This window comes from Myotis nattereri (genome assembly GCF_964212035.1).
Source record: "Myotis nattereri genome assembly, chromosome: 12".
NCBI lineage: Eukaryota > Metazoa > Chordata > Mammalia > Chiroptera > Vespertilionidae > Myotis > Myotis nattereri.
This window is the reverse complement of record NC_138087.1, coordinates 55,541,185-55,558,444: the sequence shown is the minus strand read 5'-3', so window position 1 is coordinate 55,558,444 and position 17,260 is coordinate 55,541,185. Positions and strand designations below refer to the sequence as shown.

Here is a 17,260-nt window from a genome sequence, read left to right as displayed (position 1 = left end):
TTGCTTAATTGGCTTGAGCTCATGTTCAAAATAACCCAATCTCTAGGTCCATCTAAGCAAAATAAGCCGGGCAGAGAAAGACAAATACCATATGACCTCACTAGTATTTGGAATCTAATGAACAAAATAAAATGATGAACAAAATAGAGCCAGAGGCATGGATACATTGAACAGACTGACAGAAGTCAGAGGGGAGGGAGGCTGTGGGGACTGGTTAAAGGAAGGTGAAGGGATTAGCTAATGAACATATATGCATAGCCCATGGACACAAACTACAGTGTGGTGAAGGCCTGGGGAGGGGGGCGGGGATGCGTGGAGGCGGGCACAGGGGGGCGGGAAATAGGGAACACCTGCAACAGTGTCGACAATTAAAATTTAATTTAAAAAAAAACACCCAATTTCAACTTGAGAACAACCACTGTTATTTTAGGAAGCACAGAGCCAGTCACCTGCAGATAGAGGTATTCAAAGGCCACGGGGTCTTCTTTCAGGAGGTCCAGGGGGTCCTTGGGAACAAAACACACCCTGAAGAGGCAGCGGTAGTCTTGTAACTCTTCCTTTTCCACCACCTGCGATGGGGAAGGGAGATACTATTAATCTTAGCTGCCTTTGTTCCTGCAATTATTCCACACACAAAAAAACTAAAAAACAACAAAAACACCTAAAAAAAAAAAAGACAATGAAAGACAGTTCCCAGAGATTTCAATTTAGTGTTTCCCAAGGCAGCGCAGCCCTTTGCTCCTAATTTGACTTTCCCAGGAGTATAAAATGTAAAAGGCTCAAAAGAGCAAAGTTTCCCACTGACTCCGTTAACCTATTCCCCTTCCCAGGAGAAATTTTTGGAAAGAAATCTCCAGTTTCTTATAAGCCCTTCCAGAAACAGTCTCTGTATAAATATCATACATGCTCCTATTCATGCTTTCTTTCCTACAAATAATAGTATAATCTACATTATATATATATTCTGTACCTTTCCCCCCCACTTAAACTATCTTAGGGATTTAATGTGTTTCTCTTTTCCAATGCTAATAGAACAGAAGTGATTTTTTAAAAGACGTGTGCAGTAATGGGAGGAGGGTGAGTAGAGTCAGACTCCATCTGCAATGAGGAATGCTGAGAGTGGCTTGCACAAGGTCATGTCTTGCTCATGCTGTTGCCCTGCTTAAAGAGCCCCCTTCTCCTTTTCCAATTGTGGAGATCCTACTCCTCTTGGTAAGAGGACACACTCAACAAGGATTTGTTGAACTGACCTGTGTTGGCTTTGAACAGTTGGTACAGCAAATCACTGAATGGCCAAAAGACTGCGTGGTGCAGAGGGACTGTTTGTTCTGTCCTGCCCTCAGGGACCGGCACTGGGGTAAGTCTCACAAAAAGGGCTTAGACACAGCAACAAATGCTTCCCTGACATCTCAGAGGCAGCACGCTCAGGGGAAGTTCATCCGAGCTGAAGCAAAAGATGGGGCTCGACTGGCTGTGTTACCTTGTGTACGTCACCTTACCTCTCTAAGCCTCTGTTTCCACATCTGCAAAATGGGGCCACATGGGAAAATCAGGCCTGACTCTAGTCCTGTTACCTCCAGGCGGAGTGACTCTGTGCCTTCTTGGCACAAGAAAGTGCATCAAACCTGCCGATGTGCTGAGCCCTGTGCCCCAAGGTCCTGGCTGAGGCGCGCAGCTGCCCAGCCTGGATCTCCTCACCAGGAGCAGGAGCCGGAGCAGGAGCAGGTCGTACCTGCTGGATGAGCTCCTCCTCATGCAGCAGGTGCAGCCGTGAGACGTTGTACTGCTCTTCCAGGACCAGCGCAAAGTACTCCGTACATCGGATCGACAGCTTCTCCTTCACCGTGAGGATGATGTCCTGCCACACAGAGAGGCATGGGGGTCACCTGAGGAGCAGGCTGGCCCTCAGGCTCAGGCCCAGAACAGGGAGGCCTTCCCTGGCCTTCTCTCTTCTCCTCGGTGCAGCTGGGGAGAGAAAGGCGGGTGCTCACTGGGTCCACTGCCAAAGCAGGCAGCTGAATCTCGACAGGACACCCATGAGACTGCTCATGCCCCTCCTGGCGCGGCACCCCCTCCTCAGGCCGCCCATACAGCTCTCCTCTCTTGCTTTACTTGGAAGACCACAGTCACCCCTCGGGGGCTGATGCCTCCCTTTAAGGTCAGCGGATTCATCTTCCCTCTGGAGTCTGCATCTTCAACTGCCTACCAGATTGAACCCCAGCACCCACCTGCTCTGTAGCTGTGAGAAATTAACCAGATGCTTCTGAACCTGTTTCTTCCTGAGAAATGGAGGATAGTGATGCCTATTTAGAGTCGCTGATCGGATGGGATAATTCATACTGTGCCGATAGAGCTGCTATGCCACAGCGGCCCCTGGCCATCACCAGGTCTCTGCTGCCTCAAGGCATTCATTCACACATGCTGTTCCCACTGCCGGGTACACTTCCCCCGTTGCTGTTCACAAGGCTGCTTCTTTCTCTTCAGAGAGGCCTTCTCTGGTCACTGTATCTAAATCTGACCGCCCTGCCATTTTCCGTCCTAGGGTCCTGTTTATTTCCCTCATCACTATTTAATATTATTTTCTTCAACATAAGCTATGTTCTTTTTTTTATTATTGATTTCAGAGAGGACAGGAGAGGAAGAGAGAGAGAGCTAGAAACATCAATGATAAGAGGGAATCATTGATTGGCTGCCTGCTGGACGTTGGACTGAGCCCACAACCCAGGCATGTGCCCCTGACTGGAATCGAACCTGGGACCCTTTGGTCCACAGGCCAATGCTCTATCCACTGAGCCAAAACTGGCTAGAGCTAAGCTATGTTCTTCAGTGAAAGACAGTATATTAAAACTAAGTGAATGGGTTCTACAACTAGACTACCACTTACTAGCTGTATGTCCCGGGATAAACTGCTTCCTCTCTTTATGCCTCATTCTTTTTTTGGTCTGTAAAATAATAACAATGTTAACACTATCTCATAGGGTTGTTGTGTACATTAAATTAATTTCCCATATAGGGCACGTAGAACAGTACCTGGCAGATGGCAAGTGTTCAATACACACTAGATTTGGTGTCTTGCTTATTGCCTCTCATCCACTGAACTCGCTGAGAACGTAATACCCCGAACAGGGCAGTGCTCATCTGACTGGCTCTCTGCATCAGTTAACGTGACCCCCTGAGACTGATGTGCCCCCTCCACCCCTACCCCCCAGCAGCCCATTCCCACCTGCTCTGGTTCAATTCTTAGTTGCCCTTCAAAGCTCAGCTCAGATCCAGCTTCGTTCCAAAGCCTTCTCTGGTGTCCTGACCGGATGGAACAGGTGGACTCTTACCCCTACACTGAGCACTTCCTTGTCCCTCTCCTTACAGCCCTTATTTCATCCTGCCCTCAACTACTGGGTGCTCCTTGAATGTCTTTCCTCCCTCAAGTAGGGAGTAAGATCCTGGAATACAGTGCCCACCCTTTGCCTCGCTCTCTACCTCACTCTCTGCCCAGAGCATCTTGTAGGGGGAACGTGTTAAATGTAAGTGAAACTGATTTCAACTCAGGACAGAATATGCAGAGGCCTGGGCCTGCCCTGACATCTCATCTGGGTTTTGAGCTGCTTTATCTTTTGGGTAGCAGATGGGGTGGGGGATCACATACAAGAGGCAGGGAAGTCCAGTGGTTAATGGTGAAAGCAAGTCACTTCACCTCTCTGAGCCCTGATTTCCTCCCCTGCAAGATGGTGATGAAATCTTGCTGGGTGGTTGTACAACTAATGAGATAACACAGTGCTTGGCTTCTTGCAGGTGCTCAGACTATGGTGGTTGTGAGACCACCAAGGCAGCCGCAGGGCAAGATGCGGGGGATCCCGGGAGCCAGCAAATTCTCACTGGGGAAGAGATTCAGGTTTACTCTTAATACCTTCACAGTGGTGTCTGCTTCAAACTTGAAAGCTTTGGTCTGTCCATTCTCCAAGTACAGCTTGAGCACGTTGGGCATACACAGCAGAGAATTTCCCTGGAAAACACAAGGGTAGGGGTGAAGCTGGCCCTTCCTGCCTCCGGCCCTGCGTGGTGCGGAGAACAGGTCCTCCCTCGCCTCCTCCTCATGCCACGGCGTGATTCCTGCATCTGGAGATTTCTCCAATGGGCGCGGCCTATGCCACAGAAAGAGGCTCGATTTGTTCAAGTGACGTGGGACCCGAGAGACGGGGGCATACTGATAGCATCGCACCAGAATCATCAGCTGATACTTCACTGCTGGCTGCCATCCTTAGGGGATGCAGTTTAACAAGTCAGATGACAAGCAGGTACAATGAGATGAGTTCCTCCTGTTTATTGCCTGCTGCAGGTACGACCTGCTCCTGCTCCTGGTGAGGTTGGAGTGAAACCCTTGAGACTCCCGCTCCCCCTGTCCCGTTTCACTGCAGTATTCCCTGTAGGGAAGCATCACCGAAGGGCAGAGGGCTGCTCTCTGCCTCCACTCATCCCAACCATCACCCCATACTCTTGGGATCTCCTAAGGAATCGCCACTCTCGGAGGGCTTTTGGGAAAGGAGGCAGAGGCCTGGTCAGTGTTTGGTGACCCCACGCCAGCCAGAATTCCCGAGGTGGAGCAGGGCAGGGGATGTTCCCTTTGGGTCTGGAGAATGCCCCAGGGCCAGCGCTCATAACAACGGACCTCTGGGTGTTTAATGCAAATAAAGAGCGTCCTTGGGGCTAGCGTCCTCCAGAACCAGCGAGAGGTTCTAGAGCAGGGGTGGGCAAACTTTTTGACTCGAGGGCCACAATGGGTTCTTAAACTGGACCGGAGGGCCGGAACAAAAGCATGGATGGAGTGTTTGTGTGAACTAATATAAATTCAAAGTAAACATCATTACATAAAAGATTACATAAAAGGGTACGGTCTTTTTTTTTTTTTTTTTTTTTTAGTTTTATTCATTTCAAACGGGCCGTAGTTTGCCCGCGGCTGCTCTAGAGTCACCGAGCTCCAAGCCGGAACCAGTGTTGTTAGTGGGTTCTAGCCCCTACGTCTCATCGCTGTGTACTACTCTTAAAGACACATGTTGAGCCCGGCTGGTGGTTGAGCATCGACCAATGAACCAGGTCACAGTTCGATTCCTGGTCAGGGCACATGCCCAGTTGTGAGCTTGATCTCCAGCAGGGGGTGTACAGGAGGCAGCCCATCAACGATATCTGGCCAATATTTCTCATCACTGATGTTTCTATCTCTCTCTCCCTTGACCTTCCTTTCTCTGAAATCATTAAAAATATTAAAAAAAGAGAGAAGGAAATCTTACATTTAAAACAACATCACATGTTGAATCTAAATTTAATGTGATGAAGAGGTTCAACTCATTTTCATAAATGTGAACACACAGAGACTCCAATATTGCTGAGTGACAGATCTTGGGTCTTTTCTGATTAATGCATTGGGCCTCCCATGGGCCCTTTCCTGAACAAATCCACCTTTCCCTCTCAGGTCGAACGTAGTGTGGTCTGTTAAGCAGCAGGACATGTAGAAAATAAGGGCTCTGCAGATGTGAACCTGATCACCCGGATCTCTTGTTTAAATGGCCAGGACTCCCCATTTGCTGGTCTCTATGTGAGAAGATAAGGACAAGCTCTAACCTGGAAATTTCAAAATCTAATAGTGGTTGCTGAATTCAGAATGGCAAAAGCTACAGATGACTGGAGGAAAATGTGTAGATTATGAATGAGTCTTTTATCTAACAGTCCACATTAAAAACATCAAACTTCGGCCAATATTTTCTCTTTACTGATATGTCTTCTGAACCCACAACCCTGGCTCCCTTCATATCAAAGGAGCTAAACAGCATGTCAAGGTAGAACACAAAAGAAGGGAAGTAACAGAGACCTGGGCTCCTGTTGTTTTTTTGTTGTTGTTTTGCGATGTGATCTCAGAGGTTAATTCTCTTAACCTCTGTAAGCCTCGCTTCTTCTTTTGTTACAATACCTTCCTTGCAGAGTATTGTGGTGACTAAGGATTATGCACACAAACAGTTTAGGTTCACACAATAGAGATTCAATAGATGGGCTCTTAAAAAATAAAAAAGCCATTCCTACTACCATCATCACTACCGTTGTATATCACCTTCAGCGGGAATACTGAGTTTAAAGACTCAAAAGCAGAATTTAACAGCTGGAATCTGTTGAATTTCATGGGCGGGAGAATGGCGCCACAGAGTAACAGAGAGCCACACCCAGTGCTTTCCTCCCTGGTCCCCTCCCAGAGCCCCCAGAGAGAACTCTTCCCATGAGTGCTTGCATCTCCCTGGGGGTGCACAGAGCCTCTAGCAAACCCATTGCACGTCCTCTGCATCCTCTCCATGCTGTGGGATTCCAGAGTCTTAGGCTGCTGTGTGCCAAGAGGGCAGCTCACCAGCCTCACGCAGAGTCACTTCAATGCCCTGCCCAGGACGCACCTGGCTGTGTGCGCTGACGAGCACTTCCTCAGCGAAGTGTACCTTCACAGGGTTGGTCTTCAGCCTGGCTCTCTTCTCCTCGGTCAGGAAGGATGACTTGGGGACTCCCTGCAAAGCAGTAACGTGACACGTTTTATTTTTATTATTATCATTTTTTTTATTGTCTAAAGTTTTACATATGCCTCCTTTTTCCCCAATTGACCCCACCCCCCAACCCCAGCCATTCCCATCCTGGGCAAGCCCCCACCGCCCCAGTGTCTGTGTCCATTGGTTATGCTAATATGCATGCATACAAGTCCTTTAGTTGCTCTCGAATTCCCCCTCCCTACCATTTGTCTCTAGATCGATCTATTCTTGTTCATCAAATTCACATGACACATTTTAGAACAGGACTTTCACAAGAGCCACACACACCTTCTCATTCTTAAAAACAAAAACTCCGACAACTGCTAAGGATTCAGTTAACACCCACAGAGAAGGATGTCATTCCATTAAAGATCTCTTTTCATAAAATCTAGGGATCCTAACACACACGATGTTCTATGTGTCTGAGAATGATCAAATATTCAATACAAAAATGACTGTGGTCTGATGAAGACAAAGAGAACTGGCCTGTGACTAAGGGGACCTCAACTGCAATTCGAGTTCTGCTGCTCAGCAGCTGTGAGAACTACCTCAAAAACAAATTCTTATGGAAGGAAACTAGTTTGGTGTGAGTGTGGCTCGTGTGTGTGTGTGTGTGTGTGTGTGTGTGTGCGACTTTGGCCAAGCCATTGACCCTCTTTGGCCTCCAGTCTTCTCTCCAGCACAATGTGGGAAGTTGGACCAGAAAGACCACCTCCAGGGGTCCCGGAAGCTCTCACCCCTGTGATTTACTCTTGGCCCCTCTTTGCTCTTCTCATCTTTTGGTTGGTACCTCTTCTCCTCAGAGGTAAAAAGAGTCATCACAGGTTGGTAGAGTATGTGGTCAAGCCCTTGGCTTAGATCATATCAGACTAAATTGTGACACTTACAATAAACAGTAACTTACATGGTTTAGACCCGTGGTCAGCAAACTGCGGCTTGCGAGCCACATGTGGCTCTTTGACTCCTTGAGTGTGGCTCTTCCTAAGCCTTAGGAGTACCCTAATTAAGTTAATAACAATGTACCTACCTATATAGTTTAAGTTTAAAAAATTTGGCTCTCAAAAGAAATTTCAATCGTTGTCCTGTTGATATTTGGCTCTGTTGACTAATGAGTTTGCAGACCACTGTCTAGACCAGCCGTGGGCAAACTACGGCTCGCGGGCCGGATCCCGTTTGAAATGAATAAAACTAAAAAAAAAAAAAAAGACCATACCCTTTTATGTAATGATGTTTACTTTGAATTTATATTAGTTCACACAAACACTCCATCCATGCTTTTGTTCCGGCCCTCCGGTCCAGTTTAAGAACCCATTGTGGCCCTCAAGTCAAAAAGTTTGCCCACCCCTGGTCTAGACCAATAGGATGTGATCTTCTTGGGTGAAATCATGATATGCTATTTCCCGGTCTGAAATCCCATGTCCTGAACCTGGAAAATCCTTTAGGACAGCCTCGAGAATGTTTACATGTGTAAGAGTCCCAGGATGGAGCCACATTCTGTGTAGCTGAGGGAAGAGACAGAGAACAGCAATCGGGGAAACTGCTGGAAACAATGCTCATAGACTCAGATGTCACTAGGCCAATGCCATGAAACACAGGAAGTGAACACGTGGCCCTGAAGTTTTAATGCAAGCAGATAAATAAGATCTTATGGCAACTAGGGCCTTGGTGTGACAGGGTTCATGACTATGATTCAGTATTTCGAATATATAGTTTTTTTTTTTTTTTTAAAGTTCCGTAGACGGTGAGGGGGGAATAGCAATGTTTCCAGAGAAGAGATACACCCTCAACTGAAGAAATTACTTAACCTCGATTTGCTTTTTTTTCAAACAGAATGATTTTCCAACCAGAAGAGATAGAAGGAATAAAGGAAAGAGAAAATTACAACCCAAAATAGTGATGAGACTACCACACTGCTTTGAATGTATTTAAGACTCCTATCCCAGTGGCTATAAGGGGTTGATGGGCCTATTATATGCATCAGTCGGCATCACCCACAGAACAGAGAATGGAAGAAATATTAAGAAACTAAAAGTGGTTAAGTGTCAAGTTTCCCAGGAAACAAATATGGAAGATTCAAGAAAACACATATTAGTAAGCTTGTTAATTCTTGGCAAAATCCAAGACAAGAGATGGTCAGAGAGCTTTCAGACATTGATCACTAAAAACCAATACCGAGTTACCAAAAACAAGTCAGAGCTAACCAAGGTCATGTTTCTTTTGATGAGAGGACTCCAGATTAGTAGGCCAGGGTCCTGTGGACATAGTAGTATTCCTTCATTCTTGCAAAATATTGGGTAAGGTCTCCTATAATCCCCCTGTGGAGAAGGCCAGATGCAGAGCCATTAGGTGGATTCAAAACTAGCTGACTTCTACTCAAAATTGTTCTGATTTCTAACTAAGCAACTCAGGATCCCTTTGGGCTCAATCTTTGTCAATGTTTAGCAACGCCTTAGATGAAGTCAGAGAAATGGGACTTACCAAGCCTGTGAATGACATGGAGCTGCAAGGTGTCATCAGATCTCAGGCAGCAAAAAATTGGGAGGAAAGGTAAAGGGACTAGGAATCTAAAAAGGGTATAACAGAATCTTGAGGACCAGGGGCAGCTATGGGTCAGAGGCCAGGCAACCATCAAGAACAAATGTAAGAGGGCGTAGGGGGGCAGGGCTGTCAAGAGCTGAAGAGAACAAAGTAAAGTGAGGGATCAAAGCAACAAGTACAACCACCACCACCCTAAAGACCCAAAGGAGTGGGAAGTCAGGGGCAGAACAAGGAGAGATGCAGAAAGAAAAGGCATCTGTGGAGGCAACTGCTATTCTTCCTCACCCTCGGGAAAGCAACCCTGCAAGAGTCAGGCCCAGAGCTGGAGCAGGATAAAGGACACCCACTGGCTGGATAACGGAAGAAGGGGCGGAGACTTGGGAAGCGGCTCCTTGACAGGGAGACTGACCATAGCTGATGACTGTACAAATCAGCCACAACTCCCTGACTGTAAAATGCCAGCATGCCAGAACACTAGGCCGAAGCAATGCGAAGCGTGGTACTGAGGATCAAAAAAATCAATTGCACAGTGTATGATGGGGGCGGGGGACTGAAAAGCAGCTCAGTTTTTGGTCAACCACAAGTTTCACCCAAGCCAAAAACATGATTGGGCCTGCTAAAATGTTAACCCAATCTTGAGCTTCACTAGTATTCTTGGTGCATGCTGCAACTTCCCCCTCTGTTCCCTGTGGTACTCATAAAGGTTGACTAGAGATGGTGCTATTCCTTTCTGGGTGCCATCATTTGGGAGGGTCGCCACAAAACTGGAATCTGTCCAGAAAGTTATCAGAGAAGAGAGAATTCAGAGAAACATGCCATATAATGAAGACGTGATGGGGAAGAGAGGGCCACACTTCCAAAACTTTGAAGAGCTATGTCATACAAGGTTGACTTGTTCTGAGCTAGGACTAGTTGGTGGGAGACACAGGGAAGAAGGGATTCTCTCCCATGTGGAATCATCCAACATGAAACGAGCTGCTGAAAAAATACGCTCCCTGTCATGAAAGCCCAACCCACAGCTCCCGCACTTTATACCTCAGTGTCCACTCGGCTACCTGTGTACCTTGGCATCTCAAGCCACCCACCTGAGCCGTCTGATATTAAAGAGAGACCATTTAAAGGCTAAGACCCATTATTCTCAGTTCTCCCTGGGTTCTAAATTAATCCATCAGAAAGAGGCAGACCTAAGCTGATAAAAGCTCTGTGTGCATGTTTTTGAAGAACTAAGAATTAATGCTTAAAAGAGACCTGAAGGGACAAGTTGGGAAATATTTCCTTATCTTTATGCAGTTCCTCCCGGCACCCTGCCCTGGGTTTGCCAATGTCATTTTATGACAACGGTATGGTTTTAGGAGGCAGAAGAGCATACTGCTAATGAGCGTGGGTTCTGGAGTCTAACTACCTGGAGAATAACCCAGCTCCACCCATTTCTTCACAGGAGATCATGGGTGTGTGAAGCCCCAATGTTCTCATTTGTAAAAAAGGGGGGGGGGCTTACAAATTTATCTGCCTTGTAGGATTTTCTTTTGGTAAAAATTAAATCAGACATTAAATATTAGTGTTAACATTATAACAATATATAAATAACTCATATAAATGCAAATCTACATAATTAAACCCAAACATTTTTTTCCATAAAATTCTATGCATTAGAGAAGCAGTAATTGACATATCAACTTTGGATCTTATCATTCCTAATCAATTTCAAGTTATTTGAGGGCCCTAAGAATCTACTCTGCCAAAGATGAGCGTTCCTTGCTGAAGCAAGACATATGGTCATTTGTCTTATGATCGTAAAAGTTCTGCTGAGAGGAGGGGGCTAGACAATGTTCAGAGCATTTCTGGGAGGCACCGAGGAGCGTTAGCAAGGCTAATATCAGGGCTCCCTGCAGGACCTCCAGAGCACAGCAATCACACGCCCCCTTTCTTGGCACCCTTGGGACCCTCAGGAGTGGTAGTGGAATATGTTTTCCTCTCCCTGTATTTTTCATATTTTAAAGGATGCAGCTATATGCCGTTTCCCTCTCTCCTTACTTAACAAGAGTTATTTTTTTTTGCTTTCATTTCTTGGAAATAGAGAAGAAAAATAACCACCTAATTAAGATTAAGATGTTCTCCATTGAGATGATAATCAGCTAAATAAAAAGAACTTCTGAACACCTGCACAGTCATTTACAGTGAATAGCTTTCATTATACAGTACATTAATATGAGAAAAGCCAATGTATTAATAATAGTCTTCCCATCAAGGAACATGATATGTATCTCCTTTTATAGAAAAAATTTTTAAAGCATCCTTCAGTAATATTCTAGTTTCCTTCAAACAGGACCCACATGTTTCTTTTCCCTTATGTTTTCCTATTTTCTTATAGTCTCCCTTAAAGAACTAGCCCTTGGATCTATTTATCAACTTTATCATTTTTCTGTTTTCCAATGCATCATTTAAATTTTAATTTTTATTATTTTCTTTATTCTGCTTTATGTTTGTTTTATTTGTCTTTTCTTTCAACTACTTTTTTTTTTCTAAATATATTTTTATTGATTTCAGAGAGGAAAAGAGAGGGAGAGAGAGATAGAAACATCAATGATGAGAGAGAATCATCAATTAGCCACCTCCTGCATGCCCCACACTGGGGATTGAGCCTGCAACCTGGGCATGTACCCTGACCAGGAATCAAACCAGTGACCTCCTGGTTCATGGATCGATGCTCAATCATTGAGCCATACTGTCTGGGCTCAAATTCTTTCACTGAATATTTACTTGACCTACATCCCTATTAAATAAAATTATTTAAGGCTATTTATTAATTTTACTGAGTATAGTTTTAGCTGCACATAAATTTTAAGAAGTAGAAATCTAATTTTTAATTATTTTCTAGTCTTACAGGGTGTCCCAAAAAATGCACACACACTTTAACAGCTGATAGCTCAGTTTTGAAAGTGAAATGTATTTTAATAAACACTGCCTTTATAATTATTCAAAGTGTGTGTGTGTGTATACATTCTTTGGGACACCCTATATAATGGTAGTTTTGCTTTTTGACTTGACTCCATCTTTACGTAAGACATAGCATTTTTATTTCCAAATGGGTTGATAGTTTGAATTCGTTTTTGATTATTAATTTCTATTTTATTGTATTCTGGAAAAAGAGACCTATAGAGTTCCTTATTTGGGGAATTTGTTGAGTTTTCTTGGTAGCCTGATATGTGGCCAATTATATTAGATCATTAAGTGCATTATTAAAATTCTCTATGCCTTTCTTTCTTTCTTTCTTTCTTTCTTTCTTTCTTTCTTTCTTTCTTCCTTTCTTTCGTCTTTATGTGGCCAAAGTCTCTCAGAATGAGAATTTTATTTCAACATTTCCTCCTTGGTGGTTTTCTCTTATAATTTGTTCTATACTCTCCCCCATATCACATATGAAGGGCCCCTGGATGTGGTAGTTCAGGATGGTTGTTGCCTCATCTATGCCACTCCTTGACTTGTGAGGAACCTCAGAGCTGATAAAATACTTCACATCCAACACCTTGTCTGGCCCTCAGAACAACCCATTGGCATGGCCATTACTGTCATCACCATTTTTTTACAAAAGCTACAACTGAAATGAAATGACTTGCCCAAGTCATACCACTCAAGTCTGTCTCGAGACCCCTAGCTGGGTGCCCTTTCACTGTCCCACTCCGTATAATCACAGGTCTGCCTCCTCGGCTGGACCTCGAGTTCTTGAAGCCTGGACCCACACCTGCTTCCTCCACAACAGGGTGCATGGGCGACCGGTCTTCCCTGCTTATCCTCTGAGGGATATCTCACAAGGGGGATGGGGTCTTGGGGTTGAGGAGGGTGCAACTGACACACAGGACATAGAAAGAGATTTACCGACGTGCAGCGAACAACTGTTATGGAAAGAGAATCTTCAGCTTCCCTGAAAAAAAAAAAAAAACAACACAAAAAACTTTCGTCATTCTGGGTAATGTGAGTGTGTGAGTGTGTGTGTGTGTGTGTGTGTGTGTGTGTGTGTTAAGTAAAAAAGGCTGGCAGAATTACAGAGCAGCTGCTCTCTCCTCAGCCTCGTTGGCTCAGGAAAATTGAGAAGGACGTGAGGAAAGCAGAGCTCTGCGAAGGAATTTACGCAGTCCCAGAGTGCCCCATGAGGGGATCTTCAGATACCTGCCTCTAGCTAGCATCTAGTCTATGCCTACAGCCACTGAATTAAGTCTCGTAGACTTAATTTCGTCTGTATGATGGAGAATTCTTCCAGTTGCTATGACCACTTGCTAGGTTTATGTTCAGAGAAAGCATAGCAGTAACGCAGATATTTTAGGTTGCTATATCAGAAAATGTAGTGCCAACCATATCCACTCGTTTAACTGAGCACCCACTGTGTGCTTGGTCTCAAGGAGATCCTGTCTAGGCAGAAAGTGAGGCGTTTACACAAATCTCAATGACACCAGGTAGAAGGTGGCAGGTGCCATATCGATGGAAGTACACATACACCCATCAGGCTGTATCTGCAGTAACATTTAAGAAGAGATATCAAAAGGGTGAAAGAAGAACAAAGAGACGGAGGATCAGCTTAGCCCGATCTTTGGCATGTATTACAACCCTACACACTCTTAAAGGGCAGGGCCTACGTATTATTCATCTTTACATTCCCCGCAGCATCCAGCACAGTGTCTTGGCCATAGTGAGGGGTTGACAAATAGCATCCTGTGCCTCCCAATTGCTTCTGTCGGCGGACGAAAGAGAGTAGATCGTAACCGAGATGGAATTCTGAAATGAGGCTGTTGTTGATGCTCTACGGGATGCGGGGTCCTACTAACATCACGGGGAAACCATCCCTGTCATCCACCTCTGCTCTGTGAAAACCCGTGCGACTTTGGATGACGGGAGGCATTTTGTACCTCAGAATGTCCACTGCTCGTTCATAGGAGAGGTCTTCTGCCGGCTCGTTGTTCACTTGGAGGATCTGATCGCCGGGGAAAAGCTTGCCGTGAGCGCAGCCTCCTGTTAGACAGAAAAGCAGTGACTGGTGCTGGCCCTGGAGCACCCACACCCGAATGGCAGCCTGATGCAGCCCCCAGAGCTCTGGATCACCCCTCCCCCATCCTGAACCCCCAGACAGCCTCAGGCCCATGTTGATCTCAGTTTTTCTGTTTATAAATCTTGGATAATGTACCTACCATCCATCATCTTCAAGGGATGACGGGAGACTGTCCTGGGAAAGACGACGAGCAGGACTCCCTGACCAACAGAGCTGGCCAGTAAGTCCACTACCTTCATTTCTAAAGCACTGTGTTTGTGTGAACTGAAATGAATAGATTTTTAACTAACACCAGATCCAACATCAATACATAGCTGGAGTGTGAAAGCAAACATTAAACATTTCCAGCCTGCTTCTCTTCACTGTGATACAGCCTATATTTTACAAAGACTCAAGCGAAAAGAAATCAATAATTTCTATTACTGTCTGACCAGAAACTGTCCCCAGCTTGGCGGGTTCGAAGAGGAGCACTGGTGGATCCAAATACTGTCCCTGCCCCTGAGATGGGCCAGGGAGCAGAGGGTGGGCAGAGCCCTGCTTGAGGCCAGCAGGAGCCTGGGGTTCAGATCAGCAAGTGCACTGACGCTTCCTCCCCTCCTTGCCAGCACCAGAGGAAGGTGCAAAAGCCCAGGAGGGAATTAGGCCAGAATTAGGTGTGCCCTTTCTAACTCCCTGGGGTAGCATTTTCTGCATTGTGTTACAGGATAGAGAGATGGGAAGAGAACCAGGGCTTTTTGCCCCCAGGAAGCCAAACTCCTTTCCAATTTCCCAGCCAGCGCCTACCTGGTGTGACAGCCACCACTGTGAGGGGAAGGCTCTCGGAAATGTGAAACCCATAGTCCTGCAGGAGGGCATCTTTGTCTACTTTTACTGTGTGCTTCACAGGGATGAGGGCCTGGGTTGGGATCCCAGGGGACCCATCGGCTGCAGCAACTTTAGCCCTGGAAGAGAAGGAGAATATAAATAGAGAGGGACAGGGGATCCTAAGTGGTGGCTACAAACCAGGTCAGCCCTAGCATCCTGGGGGAGGAAGAGGCAGAGCTGAAGAGGCAGAGCTGAGTGGACCACTCTCCTTGGACAGATAAGACAGAAACACCCGGAGATAAAACACCAAGGAGCACCATGTCTTCAACGGCTATGGGCACTCAGAGGGGAGAGCAGCTTTAACTTTGTGGGGCAGGGGATAAGGAATCAGGGAAGCATTTGCTACCTGGAAGAGGTGACATTTGAAGGATGTTGAGGGTATACCCTCACGGCCCAGCTCCTGGCATAGTAACTGCTGCTGAGCGGAGGGGTGGGTGGGCGGGTGGATGGATGGATGGACAGGCATTCCAAGCAGAAGGCACCACTTGAGCCGAGGTACAGAGAGGAAAAGCAGGGACCGCGAGCAGGGCTGAGGAGTTGTTTGGCTAGGATGTCTGATGATGCCCACTTCATGCTGTGTCTTTGCTGAGTCTTTTACCTGTTTTGCTTTTTGATGGATTTTGCTTTCCTTTCAACTTTGTAACTGGATTACAGAGCAGCTGCTCTCTCCTCAGCCTCTGTGGCTCAGGAAAATTGAGAACAGGATTTCCAACATGAAACCCCCGACAGTGAAGACTTTCTCTATATTAATTTTTAAAAAACATGTATGTTCTCTATATACCCAAAATCAGGTCAGTTGAAAGTTGTATTTTCTATCTCTCAAAACCACAGAGTGAGTTACAAACGATCGTTTATCGGATTGTAGCAAATGATTTTTCTCCCTCTAAGAGTCAGTGGTTCTTTCTGGGGAAGGTCAAATTGTGCCGGGATGAGGTGTTTATTGTCACTATAAACTACAGAAACGTGGAGAAGGAACAGCTCCTCGGGCCTCTGCAGTTAAGGCCTGTCATTCACTCTCAGCCATTTCCCAAACTCTGTCTGGATCTCTGACTAATGCAATAGGACCTCACCCATCTGAGAATCCCCTCTCCATCATTTATCACAATCTCCTATTTCAACAAGGACCAGGAAATATGAAAAACAGTCTCGTGGAGCCAAAATGGCATGGGACAAGTCCAAGTGCAAAGCCTCCTGCTCATTCTCCACCCAGGAGCTCCTCAGACAGCAAGCGTAGGCTGTCCGAATAGAGGGTGACCAGACCCACACAGCTTAGAAGCAAAGAGAAGATTTCTTCTAGGCGAGCACATGGGTGGTACTGAGAAGTGTTAGCAGATAGACCTAACGAGAGGGAAGAAATAGAAAGCTGTGAAAATTTGTACAGAATCAAACCCATCGCTATTCCTGATTTTAAAAAATAATGCCTTGTAGCTATGAAAGGGGCCTTCTAAATATAATAAATAGCATAGTACACTGATGGCCAAAAATCAACACCTACATCCCTTTAAAAAAGGAACAGGAAGGATGCCTTAGACACTACTCCTATTTAATGTAGCAGGAGGAATGCTTGTAATAATTTTCACAGAAGGAAAAACAATAAGAGGCACAATTAGCAGACGAAGTGGAAAAGTACCACTTTTTAAAAAAACACACAGATGATGATATACACCGAGAAAATGACCAACAGAGAATTGCTAGTGCTAAAAAAATAAGTTTGGTGAAGCTGCACGATAAAAACACAACCACAAAAAGCATTCAGCAAATTCATTAAAAACAGATTAGTTGAACGTGTATTAGGGGGTAGGCAATCTTAATGAGCTGATGCAATAGAGGACGACACAAGTAGTTGGAAGAAGTTATGCTGGATTCCAAACTAGTCTCCCTGGAGTTCTCAAACACATTGGCCTTTGCACAAGCTCTTCCCTCTGCCTAGAATCCACCCCACCCCAACATACATACTCTCTACAGATTCCTCCAACACACCTGACCATGCACTTGACCTGCCCAACTCCTACTCTGTCCTCTGGTTTTGGCAGAAATATCCGCCTCTTGCCCTAACTGGTTTGGCTCAGTGGATAGAGCATCGGCCTGCAGACTTGAGAGTCCCAGGTTTGATTCCGGTCAAGGGCATGTGCCTTGGTTGGGGGCACATCCCCAGTAGGGAGTGTGCAGGAGGCAGCTGATCAATGTTTCTCTCTCATCGATGTTTCTCACTCTCTATCTCTCTCCCTTCCTCTCTGTAAAACATCAATAAAATATATTTTTTTAA

General features: G+C 45.6%; 1 protein-coding gene across 1 annotated transcript in view; it reads right to left on the bottom strand.

Annotated features, from left to right (window-relative positions):
• FRMPD1 (FERM and PDZ domain containing 1) overlaps positions 1-17,260 on the bottom strand; it is a 66,358-nt gene that overhangs the window by 15,637 nt on the left and 33,461 nt on the right. The window contains exons 3-9 of the mRNA XM_081102881.1: positions 14,914-15,071; positions 13,991-14,093; positions 12,966-13,011; positions 6,429-6,536; positions 3,905-4,000; positions 1,733-1,858; positions 450-569 (exon numbers count right to left, since the gene is read on the bottom strand). Coding sequence (XP_080959007.1) covers positions 450-569; positions 1,733-1,858; positions 3,905-4,000; positions 6,429-6,536; positions 12,966-13,011; positions 13,991-14,093; positions 14,914-15,071 — 757 coding nt within the window. The remainder of the gene's footprint in view (positions 1-449; positions 570-1,732; positions 1,859-3,904; positions 4,001-6,428; positions 6,537-12,965; positions 13,012-13,990; positions 14,094-14,913; positions 15,072-17,260) is intronic.